At 45.3% G+C, this 21335-nt stretch overlaps 1 protein-coding gene across 1 annotated transcript in view; it reads left to right on the top strand.

The window, feature by feature from the left end:
* LOC137327067 (cilia- and flagella-associated protein 44) overlaps positions 1-21335 on the top strand; it is a 216166-nt gene that overhangs the window by 152614 nt on the left and 42217 nt on the right. The window contains exons 22-27 of the mRNA XM_067992476.1: positions 902-1092; positions 3453-3633; positions 7708-7885; positions 9895-10344; positions 17953-18156; positions 19823-20018. Of these exons, the coding sequence (XP_067848577.1) occupies positions 902-1092; positions 3453-3633; positions 7708-7885; positions 9895-10344; positions 17953-18156; positions 19823-20018 (1400 nt within the window). The remainder of the gene's footprint in view (positions 1-901; positions 1093-3452; positions 3634-7707; positions 7886-9894; positions 10345-17952; positions 18157-19822; positions 20019-21335) is intronic.

The following is a 21335-nucleotide window of genomic DNA, read 5'->3' as shown; positions in this document are numbered from 1 at the left end:
TTACACACAGCAAAGGTCCCACGAACAGCAATGAGATAATTTGTTTTGGTGGGTGTGGTTGATGGACATCATTCCCCCTCCCCCTTCCCTCTCCCAGGAAGCACCCAATTGATAAAAGTGCTTTTGTCACCTTCACAAGTGCCCCGAGTGGTAAGAGGTTGCAAGACAGGTTCCAACAGCTGACATATATCCTTCACGGTGTCAGGGGGAAAGTGCAGCCTTCTGAGACATTGCCTATGGGAAATAATCCAGGTCTAAGCTCTGTGGCCTGGACCCTATGATTCAGATAATTGTGTTGGGAGTTACCTGCATGCGTGACGCCACACTCACCTGGATTCCATCCTTTCCTCCTCCTCCCGAAAGCACAGAAACATGTAATCCCCAGAGGGAAATCCTGTATTTCACCATGCAGAGGTCCCTTTTTAAATTCTCAGCAAGTTTCATGAAATAAAACCTGTAAATGCATGGATACTGCAGCATCAAAGTAGTGAAGTGACTCCCAGCTTAAAACAGTAACACTCCTGTGTGACCTTTCACTTTCCTGACCTCCTCCCACCTGTGGGGCAATGTGCAGCCTCCACTCCGCCACCTGTACACGGTAAATGGGCAGAACTCCAGGGAAATCTTGGGGAATGTTTGGCCGTGGCTCGCCCTTCCGGCGGACCGATCAAGATCACGGAGAGGAAATTGCTGTAGTCTCCCCACCTCGATTTACTTGCCAGAATGCCTCTACACAGGCATAAAACAGACCGGGTGCTTTAAGAAAATCCAGGCCAAACAGTGTGACAAAAACGTGACGACAGGAAGTCAAGTTGCGCAAGTAGATGTTAGATTTTTAAAAGATACAGATAGATGCATCAATAAAAAATAATTGACAAGTTAGCTGTTGATGTCTTCACAGGTTTCGAAACACAATAGAGTTTGACACGATCGTTGTGCATTGTTTTGAAAGTGATCACAGGGTGTCAACATACCGGGTAACATCTTTGTCTGAGAAGTATCACCAGTTGAAGATTGACATGCTGAGAAGGAGCCTGATACAATCTGACCAGAGAAGCAAAGAAGACCTTTTTAGGGAAACCAAAGGAGCAGGTAGAGTCCTTCCCAGGGCCAGAGACACCTGGGCATTTGTCAGCTAGTTACCTCATCTTTTTTCTCAACTGCTTGGAGAAATGAAATGGTGGTCCATCTGATCTGCTGCCGCACTCAGAATGAGTCCACTCTGCTACATGCTGTTGGATAGAATTTTTTGAATCAGCTAAGAAATCTAACTATTGGTTTGCAATCAGTGCATATCTCCAGACTCTGGTTTAGAATTGAGCTTGACTTATTTCACAAAGTTGAAGTTGTTATAAGTTGTTATAAAGGCAAAGAAATAACGTCAAAAACTCACTGTATCCGCTTTATAAAGCAAAAGCACAGTTTACTGCACCGTACTCTTCCTACGGTCAGCAATTTCAATCGGAATTTTACAGCGCATCTCCTTTTCAGTTTTTTAAATCAAAACTGATTGTTATGGTCGCTGTTTCCTCGATGTTCCCCTGTCCTTGCATTGCCTCATTGCCACACTTCATTTCCTAGCACTAGATTCAGCACTGTCTCCGTCCTTGCTGGACCAAGAATATGCTGATCTACAAAAGCATCATGGACACATTGTAGAAACCACCTCCCCTTTGTTAGCAAAGGGTTAATCAGACAGGACGGCTATTGATTTCTCTTTATATTAATTTTGTTATGTTAACTGTGTCAAGTAACTTTTCAATTGTAGCTGATCTCACTAGCAGTTTAATTATCCTTTTTGTATGGATAGATCCTGTAACAAGACCATGGGAGTTTGTAGGTGCCAGTTGGTGTGTAGACGATGGCATCTTGTAGGTTATTCGTCTTTTAACTTCACAGAGACACAGGAGAGGTGTTACATTTTTATGATGGTTAGGTGTCTGTAAAGTTGAAAGTGGCTGGAAAGAGTTGTATTGATCAGACATATACGGCTTGGGATGATGGGAAAGTTACCCCCTCACAGATTGTCAGGAAGCCTTTGATAGTTTATAAATTTTTATAACTGTCCTCAGCCTAATGATTTGAATGACATGATAAAAACTATATCAAAGTTAGGGAGCTGTAAAAAGTTATTGATAAAGGGACATGAAAGGAGGATGAGGTAATGCTAAGACATAACAGGATTGAAGAAAAAAGGACATAAAAGAGTGGGTACTGGGAGAGAGACCTCAGAATTCAATGAGGCCTGATCGGCCTTGAAAATTCTTTTGAACTTGAAACTGTTAAGGTGTGTGAAATTCTCCGGTGAACTCGCAAGGTTTTGCCGTAAGTACTGCTGTCAAGTGTATGTTTAATTATTGTCAATAATAGTTATTATCATATGCTTAATAAATCTGTGAATGTCTACCTGTAATGCTGTGAACCCTATTATTTTGAGGAGTAACTTATAAGTAAGAACACCCATCCTCTAACAAATTCTTTGCCCCAATCATTAAATTACTTTTACCCCAGTCTATCTCTAGATAATTAAAATAATCCATTATCATGGCCCTGTTGTCCAGCTTTCATTTACTTGTCCACGTATCTCTTCCTCTATCTCCTTTCCCCCATTTGGTGGTCTATAATATACTCCGAATAGAGAAACAGCTCCCTTCTTATTCCTTAACTCTAAGTACGTTGATGTAGCTTTTGCACCAGCTCCTATATCACCCTTACATTCTAGTGCTATAAATGGAATATTTGATGAACACTGTCACCCCTCCTGCCTTTTTTCCTTTCCTTCCTGAATATTTTGCAACCAGGAATGTTCAGTGTCCCGTCCTTTTTAGCTGAAATCATGCCTCTTAATTAATTATATCATACCCCCCCATTGCAATTTGTGCCTCTAGCTCACCAATTATATTTGTAATACTTCATGCATTTACATACAAACTATTCAAACCTGCCTCTGCTTTTCTTTTAATCTTTCTTACACACCTTAGTCCTTTGGTTTCCTTTCAGCTTCTTTGTTTTCCCTTTCCTCTTATTTCAACTCCCTCTCCCCATAGCACTAATTACTCTTCCAGTGAGGACTCTAGTCCCAGCCTTGTCCAAGTGAAGCCCGTCTATGCAGACCACTTCTGTCCCAGAGCTGGTCCCAATGTCACTGTGTTTTCTTGCAGACCTCTTGTAGTCTGCAGTTAATGCGGCACTGTGGTCAGCTTTGGCTTGGTTGGCGCAGTGAAAGTGTCCATCTTTACTGTGTTTCTGGAGATTCCCTTTTGTTAGGAGCCAACGGTTGCCATGTTATCTCATAGCCTGCCCTTCTGATGGGCCACGGTTACTACTGCAGGTCCTGTGACCTGCTGTTAATGGCCTCCCATGTTAATGTTGAGCCTTGGGTTGCGACTTCTAGTGAAAGAATGGGTTGTTACGACTCATTATCTGATTCATTGCTACTCCACTCTCTTTAGGCATTGATAAGGATGAGACTGAGGAAAAGGATGTAGAAGTTGGCCTGTTGGAAGGTTCACAACTCCCACAAGCAAAGATGAATGTTGGGAAACAACGAGCTGATAGACTGCAGAAAATGATCAATAAAACAGATAAAGTAAAAGCCAAAATTGACCAGAGGAAAAAGGAATGGAAAGAGCTGTGAGTGATTTTTTTACTTCTTTTAACTATTTAAATGTTGTTGCTTTCAGTAAAGAAAGTAAAGAAAACAAGATTGAAAATTTTACCCAGCTTACTGATGTATGTATTCTATGCACAAGCCTGATTTTAATCGCTCAACCATTGGCGGCCGTGCCTTCAGCTGCCTGGGCCCTAAGCTCTGGAATTCCCTCCCTAAACCTCTTCGCCTCTCTCCTCCTTTAAGACGCTCTTTAAAACTGCCTCTTTGACCAAGCTTTTGGTCACCAGTCCTAATATCTCCTTATATGGTTCAGTGTCAAATTCTGTTTGATAACGCTCCTGTGAAGTGCTTCAGGACGTTTTACTACATTAAAGGCGCTATATAAATGGGAGATGTTGTTGTAGTGATTGAATTGAATATAGTTGACTCCTTTTAAACATTCAATAGTTAGTTTGATATTAAATGATTAATGATGGATGATTTAATGGCATTACCTGTACACATATATTGAGCATTATTTTAGTCTTTAATGTACTCTTTGTGTTTGTTATCTATTCTCACCACATACGACAGTGCTTTGTTGTTGGGGTGCTGAAATTGCAAAAGGGTGCAGAGGAGGATATAATTTAAATGACAGAGTACAGATCCTGTGACCATTTCCATCCCCTGGGCACATTTGAATATTGTTGGGGGCAGAGAAAGGAGTATTTCAAATTTACCAGCTAGAGACAGCCCCCTGTAATCTGGCGCCATCGCCCTGAAGAGCAGCAGTCTGAACACACGTGAAAGAAGCTACGACTGTCCTTCGGGCCTTGGTGTACGGGCCTCCAATGCAGATAGACATGGAGCTGCCACCCCGTCCTGGGTGGATTCCATAGCTGAACTCACATCCATCATGATGTCTATATATGGGTGGCACGCTCCTCCAGGGCACCAATCACATGAGGCATAATCTCAGACCAGCTCCAGTGTCTTCATATATGCTCCATGTCCTGATCGTATCCGTCTTTTAAATCCAGAGGCTCCTCCACCAAGAGCAGACGTCTCAGGACCCTCTTGTCATCAGCGTCAGCCTTCTTATGCTCTATCCCCAGCCTCTCTGGCCCACGTACTCTGTGCCCCAGCCTTCTAGCCCACTGTGCAATGCTCTGGTTGAATGTCTCTGGGCCAGCACACGGTAGGGAAAGTGTGACTGATCGTACATGTGAAGAAGTGTTGCCCTCACGTGCAGCAGGCACCTTGTTCTGCTCCTCCTCTGCTTCTTGCATAAAGCAGAGGGCAAGAAGAATACAGGAAGCCATGGCTGGTGGGCAGTAACATTTTTCACACAAAGGGTAGTGGAAATCTGGAACTCATCCCCCCCTACCCCCCACCACCAAAAAGCCAATTGAAATTTTTAAAACTGAGATTGACAGATTTTTGTTAGGTAAGGGTATCAAGGGATATGGAGCAAAGGTAGGTAAATGGGGTTGAGGTACAGATCATCCGTGATCTAATTGAATGGTGGAACAGGCTCAAGGGGCTAAATGGCCTACTCATGTTCCTATGTACAATTCCCATTTGATTGTCAATACAAAAGAAAGAAAGAAAGACTTGTATTTATATAGCGCCGTTTATGACCTCAGGACATCTCAAAGCACTTTACAGCCGATTAAGTACTTTTGAAGTGTAGTCACTGTCGTGCTGAAGTCCACAAGGGTTTGCTGATGTATCCAGATGACAAATTCTGTGTGCTGCACACCAAGATAGAGAAGCTGAATGCTGTAACCAACCTGAAGCTGGCACCAGCCTTTCTCCTTCTCTGTTTCCCACTCTCACAGCTCTCTGCCTGCTCAGCGGTTGAAGTGCTTAGAGGCTGAATACAGGGGTGGGGGAGAGAGGGGGCTTCTTGCAGCCATTCTCTGCCTTTGCTAAGGGGCCGCTTTCTCCTTCAAGGAGAAGGTGAACAGTATGAATGCCGTCTGGTTCCCATGATATGTAATCCCTTTCTAGTAGCAGGCAAACCATGGGGCTGAGAACTGGCACATGGAACAAGCAAGTGCTCAGGTGAGGCTCGCAGTGTAGCTATTCTGGAAAGCTATGAGGGAAGGGCACAATGGGGAAGGTGAAGGAAGTGGGTGTGAAGGATTCTGCAGGATGTCCCATACATTGATAGTTGAATGGTGGTTGAGGGGAAGTTGTAAACCATGCTTATTACAGTGCTTTCTTACAAGATGCCTCTTACCTGGCCTGCCCTGGTGAGGTGACTGTATTCTTTTGCTCGGCACTGTTGTGCAGTGCAGGGGGTTATGGAGATGGCCACCTCCCTTAGGATGGACGTCTACACCCTGTCCCAAATACTTGATCCCTCTTCTGACTTATTTAGGCTAGATGTTCGTCCACCGATTAGTGTGATAATGTTTGGAGCTTCGAGCACTGAAGCTTCACTCGCTGACATGGCTTCCCAAAACATTTTAAGTTTCCTGGCCTGCCCCTTTAAGCTGCTGGAGCAAGTTTGGAATACTCCACCAATATCCCTCTTCCCTCCTTCCCCTAGGCCGGTGGCAAGCTCCCAGTGGTGGGAATATTACTGCCAGGAGGCCACCCAGAATGAACCAAACGAGCTGACCCCTGAAAATGCGACAGGCTCTGTCTGGAACATGGCAGTGGGCAGAAGTCCCTACCACCCCAGTACAGGTCTAGCAGCAGATCCAGGCATCTGTAGTAACACTGTGAATGCATTCATGGAGCTCTCCTGTGCTCAGTATTTCTAGTGAATCTGCCCTTTTATAATGTGTTTGTGAGAGATAGGAAGACAAGGAAATCCTCACAAATACATTTATGATGTTGCTAAACACAGTGACCAGAGGATCTCTGCCTCCACATTTAATGTCCATCGGGTTTGGAGGAGTTGCTCTCTTGAGCCCATTGTTACTGTCAACAACTCCCTTTGAGCTCGCCTGCTTGTTTGCACTTTGCAACAGACTTGCTGTTTTTCTGTGTCAAAGCCAAGTGCTGCATTAAATTCTGTGTGACGACAGGCAAAAGAGTTTTCAATCAGCTGAAGTCATGTTCCTGAAACTAAGTTTGGGTGCATCTTCCACCTTCCATAAACTTGAGCTCATCAAAAACTCTGCTGCCCATATTCTAACTCGCACCAAGTCCTGTTCACCCATCACCCCTGTGCTCGATGACCTATATTGGCTCCCGGTCTGGCAATGCCTTGATTTTTAAAACTCTCATCCTTCAAATCTGTCCATGGCCTCGCCCCTCCCTATCTCTGTAATGTCCTCCAGCCCTATAACCTTCTGAGATCTCAGCGTTCCTCCAATTCTGGCCACTTGCACATCCATGATTTTAATCGCTCCACCATTGGTGGCTGTGCCTTCAGCTGTCTAGGCCCTAAGCTCTGGAATTCCCTCCCTAAACCTCTCCGCCTCTCTACCTCTTCCTTCAAGACGCTCCTTAAAACTACCTCTTTGACCAAGCTTTTGGTCACCTGTCGTAATGTCTCCTTTGGCTTGGTGTCAATTTTTGTTTAATAATGCTCTTGTGAAGCACTTTGGGATGTTTTACTACGTTAAAGGCGCTATATAAATGCAAGTTGTTGTCCGTAGAAGCAGAGAAAAAGCATTTATATAGCACCTTTCACGTCCACAGGACGTCCCAAAGTACTTTGCAGCCAATGAGTTATTTGTGAAGTGTTGTCGCTGTTATAATGTAGACAAACACAGCAACCAGTTTGGTCCCAGCAATGAGATAATGACTGTAGCAAGGGATCACTGGAAGTCTCAGCTCAGTTTCTCTGGAGTGCTTATTATGGATGGGACCTGCATAACACCCATATCCTAACTGTTCTGTAGCTTTTGTTATTTCATCCAGGATGTTGATTTTGATAGATTTTTGTTAGGCATTGTATTACGGGTTACGGAACAGGTAAATGGAGTTGAGATACAGATCAGCCATGATATTATTGAATGGCGGAACAGGCTCGAGGGGCTGAATGTCCTCCTCCTGCTCCTATGTTCCTACGTTGGGGGGGTGAGAGACCAGAGCACCATGTCTACAACAGGAGCAGTGCAGAATTCTTTGTAATGCACTTTTGTTTTCTGTAGTTACTTGAGCAGACCCGACGATAACTATGAAGATCCAAATGATGTGGCAGCGATCAAAGAAGCTCAGGAGCACATGGGAGATTTCAAGTTAAAAACAGCCGCTGACTACACAGTGCCGGAACATCTGCGAATTAACGCAGAGAAAAAAAGGAACCAGCTTATTCGCCTCGAGGAGCTGGTATGTACTAACGTAGAATTTGCTGTGGATCATGTATGATCACCTCTTCTACATGGGTTGGAGTCCCAAACCCGTGATTGGTAAATGACCCGGCATGTACTTTTGGGTGGGAATAGTATGCAGTAGGGCATCTGTCCGACATGCTGAAAACCACCTGAACATTCTGGTTTAATTAATTAATCAATTATGCACACATACTGGGCTGCAGGAAGTCAACGGAGTGAGAAGGCAGCTGACGGAGTTTGGCCTGAATGCATAGAAATGCATAACAGTTACAGCACAGACACAGGCCATTCGGCCCATCCAGACCGCCAGTGTTTCCCCTCTGTTTGAGTAAACAGTCCTAATCACATTTACCCATCCTGTTCCCAGAAAAATCATTTTGTTATTCCTAATCATTTCTCTAATCTGACTGCAGATTTCCTTCCTCGGTGGGTGAGCGTGGGTCAGAGATTTGGGACTCCATCCCACAATTTGGAGGTCTATAATACAGCCTTACTAATGTGACAAACCCTTTTTATCTTTGAGCGCCAGCCGTATTGACTGTCTGTCCCCTTTCCTTGTCGACATCACCCTCTCTGCAGCCTGTATTCCTCTTTCACTGTGGTAAAATGGTGTACACAGTTACAAACTATTGAAAAGAAGAGCAGAAGACCATCAGACTCATCAAGCCTGCCCCATCCATTCGACATTGTAAACTTGTGCACTGTCCAACTCCCACCCAGGAATGCCTGCTCCTGGGAAAGGCAAAACACAAAGGAACAAATCTATGGCCAGTTCAGCAAAAACTGTGTGAAATTCCTCTTGGATTACAGCAAGTTCCAGGCAACGTTGGTTGCCCGTTGCTCATCATCAGTCTCAGCTAAGTGACAACTTATGCCCATAAAAAGAACCTGTCGAGTTCCCTTTTAAAGGACCAAAGCAACTCCGTACTCACCACATCTCTTGACAGTTTGTTACAGGGGATGATGATTCTCTGGGAAAATAAATATTTCCTGGCACCATGACTAAAGTGGCTCAGGACACCTTTTCTGTGCATAATTTACAGAATATTGAGATGAGTACAGATCCATTTACATAACACTATACACAATGTATTGAGAGATGTGTACAGATCAATTTACATAACACAATATACAGTGTATTGAGAGATGTATACAGATCAAATTACATAACACGATATACAGTCTGAAAGTATAATAACTTCTGATAATCGTATGTTTTAAATCTCTTTTACTGTGCTACACATAAGTGGGTAGTACCATGGTTTTCAATCGGTCCTTAGCACTAGCTCTGAGCTGTGTCAGCAGTGGCTCGCCTCTGAATCAGAAGGTTGTTGGTTCAAGTCCCAATCCAGGGAGTTGAGCACAAAATCTAGGCTGACACTCCGGTGCAGTACTGAGGGAGTGCTGCACTATCGGAGGTGCCGTTTTTCAGGTGAGACGTTAAACCGAGGCCCTGTCTACCCCCTCAGGTGGATGTAAAAGATCCCATTGCACTATTTTGAAGAAGAGCAAGGGCGTTCTCCCCGGTGTCCCGGCCAATATTTATCCCTCAACTGACATCACCAAAACAAATTATCTGGTCATTATCACATTGCTGTTTGTGGGATCTTGCTGTGCACAAATTGGCTGCCGTGTTTCCTACATTACAACAGTGACCACACTTCAAAAGTACTTCATTAGCTGTAAAGTGCTTTGGGATGTCCTGAGGTAGTGAAAGGTGCTATATAAATGCAAGTTCTTTCTTTCTTTATTTTACATGTTCTTTAAATTTCATCAACAATCCCACTTAATTCCATCATTTGGTGTATTTCTGATGTCAGTGAGCGGTTTTGAAAGCCTGTAACCTCTGAAACCAAGGGCTGGGTGTGTCGACTCATGCCACACACCAGCTTCTGGTGGTCATCCTACCGTTGGAAAAATACACGGCATGCAAAACCTCAGCCTTCTGGGGTATTCTACTTACATCCATACAACCTAATGAGATGTTTTTATCGTCTTTTACAGATTCATGAACTCAAAGTTGAAATGAGCAGTAAGATAGTTGATCTTCATGACATAAAGCTTGATATTGTTGAACAAATCACCAGCCTAACTGAGGAGTTGAGGTCAATACAGGCCCAACTCGATCCTTCACAACATCTTCCCATTCCCATAGTCCCAAGTCTGTACCCTGATGAAACACCTGAGAAGAAGTTCCAATATGACAAGGAAAAACTTTTGGAATTCAAGGAAGAACACACTCCCAGCCCGAAACGCAAGAAGCTGTCTGAACAGCTCAGTGAGGTTCGGAAATTGTCTGAAATTGTAAATCCATCAGCCTCATCTGTGCAGCTAGAACGAAACGCTAAGAAACCCCCAGCAGGTAAGGCCGTTCCACCGTCAAATCTGGAGGCTGAAATCAAGATAATTGAAGAGAAAAGAAATGTCTATTTACAAGTTGCGTTGCTGAGGAAGGTATGTTAGAGATGGCGATGATAATAATGAGACAATAGCATGTTAACCCGAGTAAACATTTATTGGGTTTTAGTTAACCTGACTAAAAATGGCTCCTGTATAAAGCAGATGATTATACAGAAAGCCCCCAAAAAAACCACTGAAGCTTATGATGTAGAATCAACAGGGTATTTCTGAACACTGCTGAGTATTGTACCACGTACACTGACACTGACATATCAAAGAAACTGCTAGCGTCAATTTGATATTGAACATTTTCTGCTTGTGGTCAGTGATGTGACGGTATAGCATTCAATATCAGCCCTTCCATCAGATACCCAAACAATTCGGAGCTGAAGGAATAAGGTGATGCTACTAACTCCATACTGGCCTTGCAAACTATAGTTCTGAGGACATCCAGAGATTGGACAGTTCCTGCTGGGTCTCACTGCCCCGCAGCACAGTTCCTGCTGGGTCTCACTGCCCCGCAGCACAGTTCCTGCTGGGTCTCACTGCCCCGCAGCACAGTTCCTGCTGGGTCTCACTGTCCTGCAGCACAGTTCCTGCTGGGTCTCACTGTCCCGCAGCACAGTTCCTGCTGGGTCTCACTGTCGTGCAGCACAGTTCCTGCTGGGTCTCACTGTCCCGCAGCACAGTTCCTGCTGGGTCTCACTGTCCCGCAGTACAGTTCCTGCTGGGTCTCACTGTCCCGCAGTACAGTTCCTGCTGGGTCTCACTGTCCCGCAGCACAGTTCCTGCTGGGTCTCACTGTCGTGCAGCACAGTTCCTGCTGGGTCTCACTGTCCCGCAGCACAGTTCCTGCTGGGTCTCACTGTCGTGCAGCACAGTTCCTGCTGGGTCTCACTGTCGTGCAGCACAGTTCCTGCTGGGTCTCACTGTCGTGCAGCACAGTTCCTGCTGGGTCTCACTGTCCCGCAGCACAGTTCCTGCTGGGTCTCACTGTCCCGCAGCACAGTTCCTGCTGGGTCTCACTGTCCCGCAGCACAGTTCCTGCCGGGTCTCACTGTCGTGCAGCACAGTTCCTGCCGGGTCTCACTGTCGTGCAGCACAGTTCCTGCTGGGTCTCACTGTCCCGCAGCACAGTTCCTGCTGGGTCTCATTGTCCCGCAGCACAGTTCCTGCTGGGTCTCACTGTCCCGCAGCACAGTTCCTGCTGGGTCTCACTGTCCCGCAGCACAGTTCCTGCTGGGTCTCATTGTCCCGCAGCACAGTTCCTGCTGGGTCTCACTGTCGTGCAGCACAGTTCCTGCTGGGTCTCACTGTCCCGCAGCACAGTTCCTGCTGGGTCTCACTGTCCCGCAGCACAGTTCCTGCTGGGTCTCACTGTCCCGCAGCACAGTTCCTGCTGGGTCTCACTGTCCCGCAGCACAGTTCCTGCTGGGTCTCACTGTCCCGCAGCACAGTTCCTGCTGGGTCTCACTGTCCCGCAGCACAGTTCCTGCTGGGTCTCACTGTCCTGCAGCACAGTTCCTGCTGGGTCTCACTGTCGTGCAGCACAGTTCCTGCTGGGTCTCACTGTCCCGCAGCACAGTTCCTGCTGGGTCTCACTGTCCCGCAGCACAGTTCCTGCTGGGTCTCACTGTCCCGCAGCACAGTTCCTGCTGGGTCTCACTGTCCAGCAGCACAGTTCCTGCTGGGTCTCACTGCCCCACCACAGAGTGGAAACGATAATCCGGGAACGAATTAACAGTCACTTGGACGAGTGTGGATTGATTCGGGAAAGCCAGCACGGATTTGTTAAAGGCAAATCATGTTTAACCAACTTGATAGAGTTTTTTGATGAGGTAACAGAGAGGGTAAATGAGGGCAATGTAGTTGATGTGGTGTATATGGATTTTCAAAAAGCGTTTGATAGAGTGCCACATGCTATTAAGATTGCGGCCCATGGAATAAAGGGGACAATAGCAACATGGCTACAGAATTGGCTAAATGATAGGAAACAGAAGGTAGTGGTGAGCGGTTGTTTTTCGGACTGGAGGGAGGTGTACAGTGGTGTTCCCCAGAGGTCGGTGCTGGGACCACTGCTTTTCTTGATATATATTAATGACTTGGATTTGGGAGTAAAGGGCACAATTTCAAAATTTGCGGATGACACAAAACTTGGAAGGGTAGTGAGCAGTGAGGAAGATAGCGATAGACTTCAAGAGGATATAGATAGGCTAGTGGCATGGGCGGACACGTGGCAGATGAAGTTTAACGTGGAAAAATGCGAGGTGATGCATTTCGATAGGAAAAATGAAGAGAGGCAATATAAACTAGAGGGCACAATTCTACAAGGGGAGGAAGAACAGAGGGATCTGGGGATGTATAAATTGTTGAAGGTGGCAGGGCAGGTTGAGAAAGCGGTTAAAAAAGCATATGGGATTCTGGGCTTTATAAATAGAGGCATAGAGTACAAAAGCAAGGAAGTCATGATGAACCTTTACAAAACACTGGTTTGGCCACAACTGGAGTATTGTGTCCAGTTCTGGGCACCACACTTTAGGAAGGATGTGAAGGCCTTAGAGAGGGTGCAGAAGAGATTTACTAGAATGATTCCAGGGATGAGGAACTTAAATTACGTGGATAGACTGGAGAGGCTGGGATTGTTCTCCTTGGAACAGAGAAGGTTGAGAGGAGATTTGATAGAGGTATTCAAAATCATGAAGGGTCTAGACAGAGTGGATAGAGAGAAACTGTTTCTATTGGCGGAAGGGTCAAGAGCCAGAGGGCATAGATTTAAGGTGATTGGCAAAAAAAACAAAGGTAATACGAGGAAAAACTTTTTTACACAGCGAGTGGTTATGATCTGGAATGCACTGCCCGAGGGAGTGGTGGAGGCAGATTCAATCACGGCCTTCAAAAGGGAATTGGATAAGTACTTGAAATGAAAAAATTTGCACGGCTATGGGGCAGTGGGAGTAGCTGAATTGCTCAAGCATAGTGCCGGCGCAGACTCGATGGACAAATGGCCTCCTTCCGTGCTATAACCTTCTATGATTCTATGATTCCTGCTGGGTCTCACTATCCCACAACACAGTTCCTGCTGAGTCTACATGCCCCTTGGTGACACCATCCGAAAGCACAATGTCAGGTTCCACATGTATGCTGAGGACACCCAGCTCCCTCGACCCCTCCACTGTCTCTGATTTGTCACGCTGCTTGTCCCACATCCACTACTGGATGAGCAGAAATTTCCTCCAACAAAATATTGGTAAGACCGGAGCCATTGTCTTTGGTCCCCGCCACAAACTCCGTTCCCTAGCCACCGACTCCATCCCTCTCCCTGGCCGCTGTCTGAGGCTGAACCAGACTGTCCCCAACGTTGGTGTCCTGTTTGACCCTGAGATGAGATTCCGATCACATATCCACTCCATCACCAAGACCGCTTACTTCCATCTCCGTAACATCACCTGTCTCCACCCCCGCGTCAGCTCATCTGCTGCTGAAACCCTCATCCATGGCTTTGTTACCTCTAAACTCGACTATTCCAAAGCTCTCCTGGCCGACCTCCCGTCTTCCACCCTCTATAAACTTGAACTCATCCAAAACTCTGCTGCCTGTATCCTAACTCGCACCAAGTCCCATTCACTCATCACCCTGTGCTCGCTGACCTACATTGGCTCCCAGTCCAGTAACACCTCGATTTTAAAATTCTCATCCTTGTTTACAAATCCCTCCATGGCCTTGCCTCTCCCTATCTCTGTAACCTTCTCCAGCCCTAACCCTCCGAGATCTCTGTGCTCCTCCAATTCTGGCCTCTTGCGCATCCCCGATTTTAATTGCTCCATCATTGGCAGCCGTGCCTTCAGCTGCCTAGGCCCTAAGCTCTGGAATTCCCTCCCTAATCCTCTCTGCCTTTCTACCTCTCTCTCCTCCTTTAAGACGGTCCTTAAAACCTACCTCTTTGACCAAGCTTTTGGTCACCTGTCCTAATATCTCCTTATGTGGCTCTGTATCAAATTCTATCCGATTTACGCTCCTTTGAAGCGACTTGGGACATTTTACTACGTTAAAGGCGCTATATAAATGCAAGTTGTTGTTGTGTCTCAGTCTCCCACAGCACATCATCTGCACCATCAGAGGTGCTGTGTTTTGGATGAGATTTTAAACTGAGATCCTGTCTGTCTGTTCAGGTAGATGTGAAAGATCCTGTAGCACTATTTGAAGAAGAGCAGGTGTACTGAGCAACACTTATCCCTCAGTCATTACATAAGAACATAAGAAATAAGAGCAGGAGTAGGCCATACGGCCCCTCGAGCCTGCACCGCCGTTCAATCAGATCATGGCTGATCTTCAACCTCAACTCCACTTTCCTGCCCGATCCCCATATCCTTTGATTCTCCTAGAGTCCAAAAATCTGTCGATCTCAGCCTTGAATATATTTAATGACTCAGCATCCACGGCCCTCGGGTGTAGAGAATTCAAAAGATTCATAACCCTCTGCGTGAATAAATTCCTCCTCATCTCAGTCTTGAACGGCGGACCCCTTATCCTGAGACTATGCCCCCTGGTTCTAGACTCTAGCCAGGGGAAATAGTCTCTCAGCATCTACCCCGTCAAGCCCTTTCAGAATCCTATATGTTTCAATGAGATCCCCTCTCATTCTTCTAAACTCCAGAGAGTATAGGTCCATTCTACTCAACCTCTCTTCACAGGACAACCCTCTCATCCCAGGAATCAATCTAGTGAATCTTCATTGTACCGCCTCCAAGGCAAGTATATCCCTCCTTACATAAGGAGACCAAAACTGTACGCAGTACTCCAGGTGAGGTCTCACTAAAGCCCTGTACAACTGTAGTAAGACTTTCCTACTCTTGTACTCTAACCACCTTGCAATAAAGGCCAATATGCCATTTGCTTTCCTAATTGCTTGCTGTACCTGCATACTAACTTTTTGTGTTTCTTGTACGAGGACACACAAGTCTCTCTGAACACCAACATTTACTAGTTTCTCACCATTTAAAAAATATTCTGTTTTTCTATTCTTCCTACCAAAGTGAATAACTTCACATTTCCCCACATTATACTCCATCTGCCACCTTCTTGCCCACTCACTTAATCTGTCTATATCTCTTTGCAGACTCTTTGTGTCCTCCTCACCTACCTTTGTATCATCGTTACACTTGGATACATTACACTCAGTCCCTTCATCTAAGTCATTAATATAGATTGTAAATAGCTGAGGCCCAAGCACCGATCCTTGCGGCACCCCACTAGTTACAGCCTGCCAACCTGAGAATGACCCGTTTATCCCTACTCTCTGTTTTCTGTCCTTTAGCCAATCCTCTACCCATGCTAACATATTATCCCCAACCCGTATGAGCCCTTACCTTGTGTAACAACCTTTTATGTCGCACCTTATCGAATGCCCTTTGAAAATCCAAATATACTACATCTACAGGTTCCCCTTTATCTACCCTACTAGATCCTCCAAAACAGATTAACTTGTCATTTACCTCATTGCTGTTTGTGGGATTTTGGCTGCTGTGTTTGCCTACAAACTAACAGTGACCATACTTCAGAATTAATTCATTTACTGTGAAGCACTTTGGGATGCCCTGAAGACATGTAAGGTACTATATAAACGTAAGTTCACTTATTGTTTCTTTCTCGCCTCCACCTTTGATGCCATACCCTCGAACAAAACCTTCACCATCTCCCACCCCTGTTGGTCCTCCTGCTCTGGCCCCCATTTTCACTCCCTCAAGATCAAGGAGCACAAACCTGAGTGTGTCTGGCACACAACTAGCTTAGCCATCCAGCAGTAGATCTGGCTCAACTACATCAAGATCTTCACGGCCCCTCTCTCTTCTGCCAAAATTGCACACCACTCTAGGATCATCCTGGAGGGCAGATAATTTAATGCTCCTTTACTCCACCTTCTTTAACTCCTGTCTCCTGACCCCTCCATCCTCATCTCTAACAACAAGGAGGAGCTCATGGACTTTTTAAATCACCAAGATAGAGACCATTCGTTCATCTGCCTCTGCTACATTCTCCCCTTCCCCTTGCCCACTAAGCCAAACCTCTCCCAGGTACCATCCCATTCTAGCTCTGAACCCCCATCTCTCTAGTTCTCCCCCCCCCCCCCCCCGCCCAAGTCTTACCCTGCCCTCTTCAAGCTCATCTCATCCATGAAAACTACTTTGCTCCTTTGATCCTATTCCCACTGAACTGCTGACCATTCAACCTCCATTCCTGCTCTTCCCTTCCCCCCACCCCCCCATTATTAAAAATGGTTCCCTCTTTTCAGGCACTGCCCCCCTCCCTTTGAAAACCACCATTATCACCCCACATCCTCAAAAGCCCCACTCTTGTCCTTCTTTCCTCACTAACTATTGCCCCATCTCCAATCTCCCTTTCCTCTCCAGAGTCCTTGAATGTGTTGTCGCTTCCCAGATCTGTGTCCATCTGTCCCGCAACTCCAATCAGGTTTCTGCCCCTCCCACAGCACCAAAACAGATCTAGTCAAAGTCACCAATACCAATCTCTGTGACAGTGATCATGGTACATTCTCCCACTGACCACCTAGCTAATATGCATAGAACTCCTTTCAAGGACAATTGTATGGCTGGAGCAGCTTAAGCATTTTCACTAAGCATTATTGTCTTCAATGACAGCTCAGGATGATGAGTGCTTCAATATGTAACTGGCCTATAGGTGGAGACCCTCAGAACCCCACTGCCCATCTTTATATCAGTTTGGTACATCTTTCTTAAATGGATTTGTAGCTTCAATGAACAAGGAGAAATGGTAAATAGAAAATGCTGGAATATACTCAGTAGGTCAGGCAGCATCTGTGGAGAGAGACACGGAGTTAACGTTTCAGATCGATGACCTTTCATCCGAACTGGAAGATTTTAGAGATTAAAACTCTGAGCAAAGGTTCGGAGAGGTCAACAAAGGTCATCGACCTGAAATGTTATCTCTGTTTCTCTCTCCACAGATGCTGCCTGACCTGCTGAGTTTTTCCAGCATCTGCAGTATTTTGCTTTTGTTGAAGAAGAAATGATAAACTTACCAATGCAGAGTCTTCCTAATTCTTCAAAAGAAATCCATTCCAGCTCCTTCCTACTGTGCTGTCCTTTCCCTTTTGATGTGTTACGGCTTATTTTAAACTTGTGCCTTTGTTCTAGCTCCCACTTTGATTATTTTACCTCAATGTTTCAGAGCTTTAGCTGGTCGTCACAGGTCTCACCTCTTCTCGACAAAAAAGCCAAAGTCTTGACTCAGAAGGAGGCTGTGGCACAGGAAGAGTCCGGGGGAGGGGGGGAAGAGGGTTGGTTTAAAGGCAGGAATCTTCTTGCTGTGGGATCAAGGCAAGTCCCCCTTTTGTATGTGGAAGTTGAACATATTTGAAAGAGTCCGGAAGTACAGTGAGCAACCGGCCACACTGACCTGTTGAATTAAAATTAGAGTCCTTTTGAAATTTACAGGAATTATTTACTGAAAATTTAACAGGTCCCAAAAGATTGCGATTTCCAAAGACCAGATTGTCAGTTGACGAGGAGGGGAAGCTCAGTATGTGGAATGCTGCATCGCTGGAATCCTTGAATGGGAAGTACGAGCAATTTCCTATATCTGGCAGATTTAATGTTCCATTCTTTAATTGAATTATCTCTCCAGATCAATGAATTGATACAGAACTTCGATGCAGAGCTTCGGGTCCTTTGCCACCAGAAATGTAAGCTGGACATCGCTATGAAGATGGCTGACCTGAGGCATGTTACACTTTTTGAAGAGGTTCTTCTCTTGAAAGAGTTTGAAAAGAGTGAGGACATTTTGCAGGAACGTGTCAACCAACGCATTACTGAGCGGCTGGAAACGCAAGTGAGCAAACAGTTCTTTTCTCTTTGGTCTTGTGGTTACTAAAGATATTCTGTAATGAACTACAATAATTTTTGAACTTTTTGTTGAACCTTTTTTCTTCATTTTATGTCTTCTGCATAGAGCTAGCAATATTCCTATAGAACTCATGCTAAATTCTTATACTGAAATGGTACCCTTAGGGGCACCTTCTAGAAGTACAGAGTTTTACAGCTCAGAGGGAGGCCATTCGTCCCATTGTGCCTGTGCTGTCTCTGAAAGAGCTATCCTTAGTCCCATTCAGTGGCCTTTCCCCATTCGGCCCATCTTGCGTGTGCTGGCTCTCTAAAATTGCTATCCTTAGTTCCATTCAAGTGACAGGAATAAAATGAAGCAGTGGGCCATATGAAGGGAACTATCAAAGCCTATTAGCAACTACTTCCCCAACCCCGCCACTGGAAAGTATGACTTTTAGCCCCTAGCAGTTCCTTTCCCCAATACAGCCACCACCCACCACCTCTCACCAAAAAGGGAAGAGAAGAGAAGGAAAGAAGCAGAAGAGCAGAGAGAAGAAAGAAACAGGTGAGAAGAGAAAGAGAGGCATGGGAGCAGAGGCTGGTGGCCCAATTTCTTGCACCGAAAGACTTGGCTGAGTACCAAAATGTGGAAAATAAAACTTTGGATGATCAGAAAGGGCTGGAAAAGAAATGGGAAGAGAAGACAGGTGTGAGGAAGGGCCATGGAAGCACGCCTATGGATTTCCCCGGGAGGTGACATTTGGGACTTGAGGTCCAACCAATAGCTGGAAAAAAAATTGGCATTTTGCCATACAGGGGTAATTAAAAGGTTTGGGCATAGAAAAGCATTGAGATACCTTGTCCTGAGGCCAAATGGAAGCTAGAGAGGGTACCAGAGGCACATTAGATCGTCCCAGAAGTAGAAGTTGGGACTTGAGACAAGCGAAACATTAAAAATTAAATTTACCAAATGTATTTTTTCAAAACAGCTTAGATGGTGTGTGCCTTGAAGGGAACTTGGAGGTGCTGGTCCCTCATCAGATTTTCTGATTGCTAGCTAAATGTGCTGAAGGCCAGTCTCTCTGGGAAAGTTTTACCTGTGGCCATTAGCCTCCTCCAATTGAGTTCTTCTCCTAATTAGAAGAGGTTAATGTTGGGAAAATTGGGCAATTAGAATTAGAATTCACCTGCAGCACACAGGCCTGGCCCAATTTTCTCAAAATTAACCTCTTCCAATTAGGAGAAGGACTCAATTGGAGGAGGCTAATGGCACGGGTAAAGCTTTCCTAGAGAAACTGGCCTTCAGTACAGTTAGTTAACAATCAGAAAATCTGGTGACGGAGCAGTCTGACTTTGGGTCAGCTCAACTTCACTTTTGCCAGACTCACAAAATTGAGGCGGATATGTAGAAATGTCGATCAAAAATGTGTCTTTGGTGACTGAAGAATGGTGACTGCCCTTAAAAGGTAATTACTTGGTTGTAAAGTGCTTTGAGACAGCCTGAGGATGTGATAAGGTGCTATATAAATGCAAGTTCTTGTTTAGGTCGCGTGATTCTTGCCGATGACATGGTCATTCTTGTATCATACTTAATCACTATGTACTCTTCTATCCTTCAGAATCAAACCGTCAGTCCTTAACTCTGACAGAAACTGCTGTACTTTCTGTTTCAGATGAAATCAGAGGAATGTTTGCAGCAGTTAGAGGCCAAAAAACGAGACATAGTTAAACTACAGGAGAAGGAGAAGGCGCTTCATAACACCTTCCAGATGTCTCTTGGTGAAAACAACAAACATGCTGATTTTCTCACCAAAGTCTTCAAGAAGAAAATCAAACGTACAAAAAAGGGCGAAGCAAAAATCTCTGCAGGTGTGCATACAAAATAAGATTCAGTAAATGTTTCATTTCATCACAAGTTACTTATCATGTTCTCTCCCATCAATGTTTCTGAGGATTACTTTTGTAAATCTGAATTTTAATTTAGATTACAGAAGAATGTCTAGACTAGACTAGAAGTTCCAGCTATAACTAGAAGTAGATTCATTCTTTATTCTGTTATATAATAACCACAGTGCAAAACTAACTGCTCAGTGGAGTTTTTTTCACTAGTTTGTTCTCAGTATGTGGATGACACTGGTATGACTGCTTTTATTGACCATTCCTAGTTGCCCTGAACTGCAATCCTTGTGGTGATGGTGCTCCCACAGTGGTGTCAGTCAGGTGATGCAGAATTCTGACCCAGCGACGATGAAGGAATGGCGATATAGGTCCAAGTCAGGATGGTGTTGGAGGTGGTGGTGCTCCCACAACATAGCTGCTCTTGTCCTTCTAGGTGTTAGAGGTCACAGGAGAGGGAGTTGCTGTCCAAGTGTCCTTAGTGAGTTGTTGCAGTACATCCTGGAGATCGTACATACTGCAGCCATAGTGCGCTGGTGGTGGAGGGGATGGATATTGAGTCCAGTGATGCCATTCAAGGGAACTGTTCTGTCCTGGATGGTGTCAAGCTTCGAGTGTTGTTGTGGCTGCATCATCCAGGTAAATGGTGAGTATTCCATCACACCCCTGACGAGTCTGGTAGATGGTGGAGAGGCTTTGAGAGGCCAGGAGGTGAGCAATTTGTCACAGAGTACTCAGACTGCCCTGTTCATGGAGCCATGTTGTAGATATGGCTGGTCCAGTTCAGCTTCTGGTTAGTGGTGACCCTTGGGATATTGATGGTGGGGGATTCAGTAATTGTGGTGCCATTAAGATCAAGGGAGATGGCTGCGCTTTCTCTTGTTAGAGATGGTCATTACCTGGCGTTTATGTGGTGTGAATGTTATCAACCCATGCCTGGTTGTTGGCCAGGTAGGCTGGCATCTGTTTTTTTAGTGTTCCCTGATCCCATACTCAAATACTGCTTCGTGGTCAAGGGCAGTTACTGTGGGGAATGGTTACATTGTTGTTACTAATGATGATACACTTGGGAAATTTTGGTGGGTGCAATGGGCTGGATTTTACTCCAATTGACAAGTTAGCGACAGGATATGACCGGGCCGATTAAACCGTCACCGATTAAACCATCACCTCTTCCTGCGTTGGCTCCAATTATGTCAGATGGGTTTAGAGTGGTAAAATTGCTGGTTATTGGCCCCTTCCCATACCAGAACATGAGGGAGCTTCGGACCTGGGCCTGGACCCTTCCCA

The sequence above is a fragment of the Heptranchias perlo genome, chromosome 11 (genome assembly GCF_035084215.1).
Source record: "Heptranchias perlo isolate sHepPer1 chromosome 11, sHepPer1.hap1, whole genome shotgun sequence".
In the NCBI taxonomy this organism is placed as follows: Eukaryota; Metazoa; Chordata; class Chondrichthyes; order Hexanchiformes; family Hexanchidae; genus Heptranchias; species Heptranchias perlo.
Note: the sequence above shows the minus strand (reverse complement) of the source record. Positions and strands in the feature narration are given on the sequence as shown.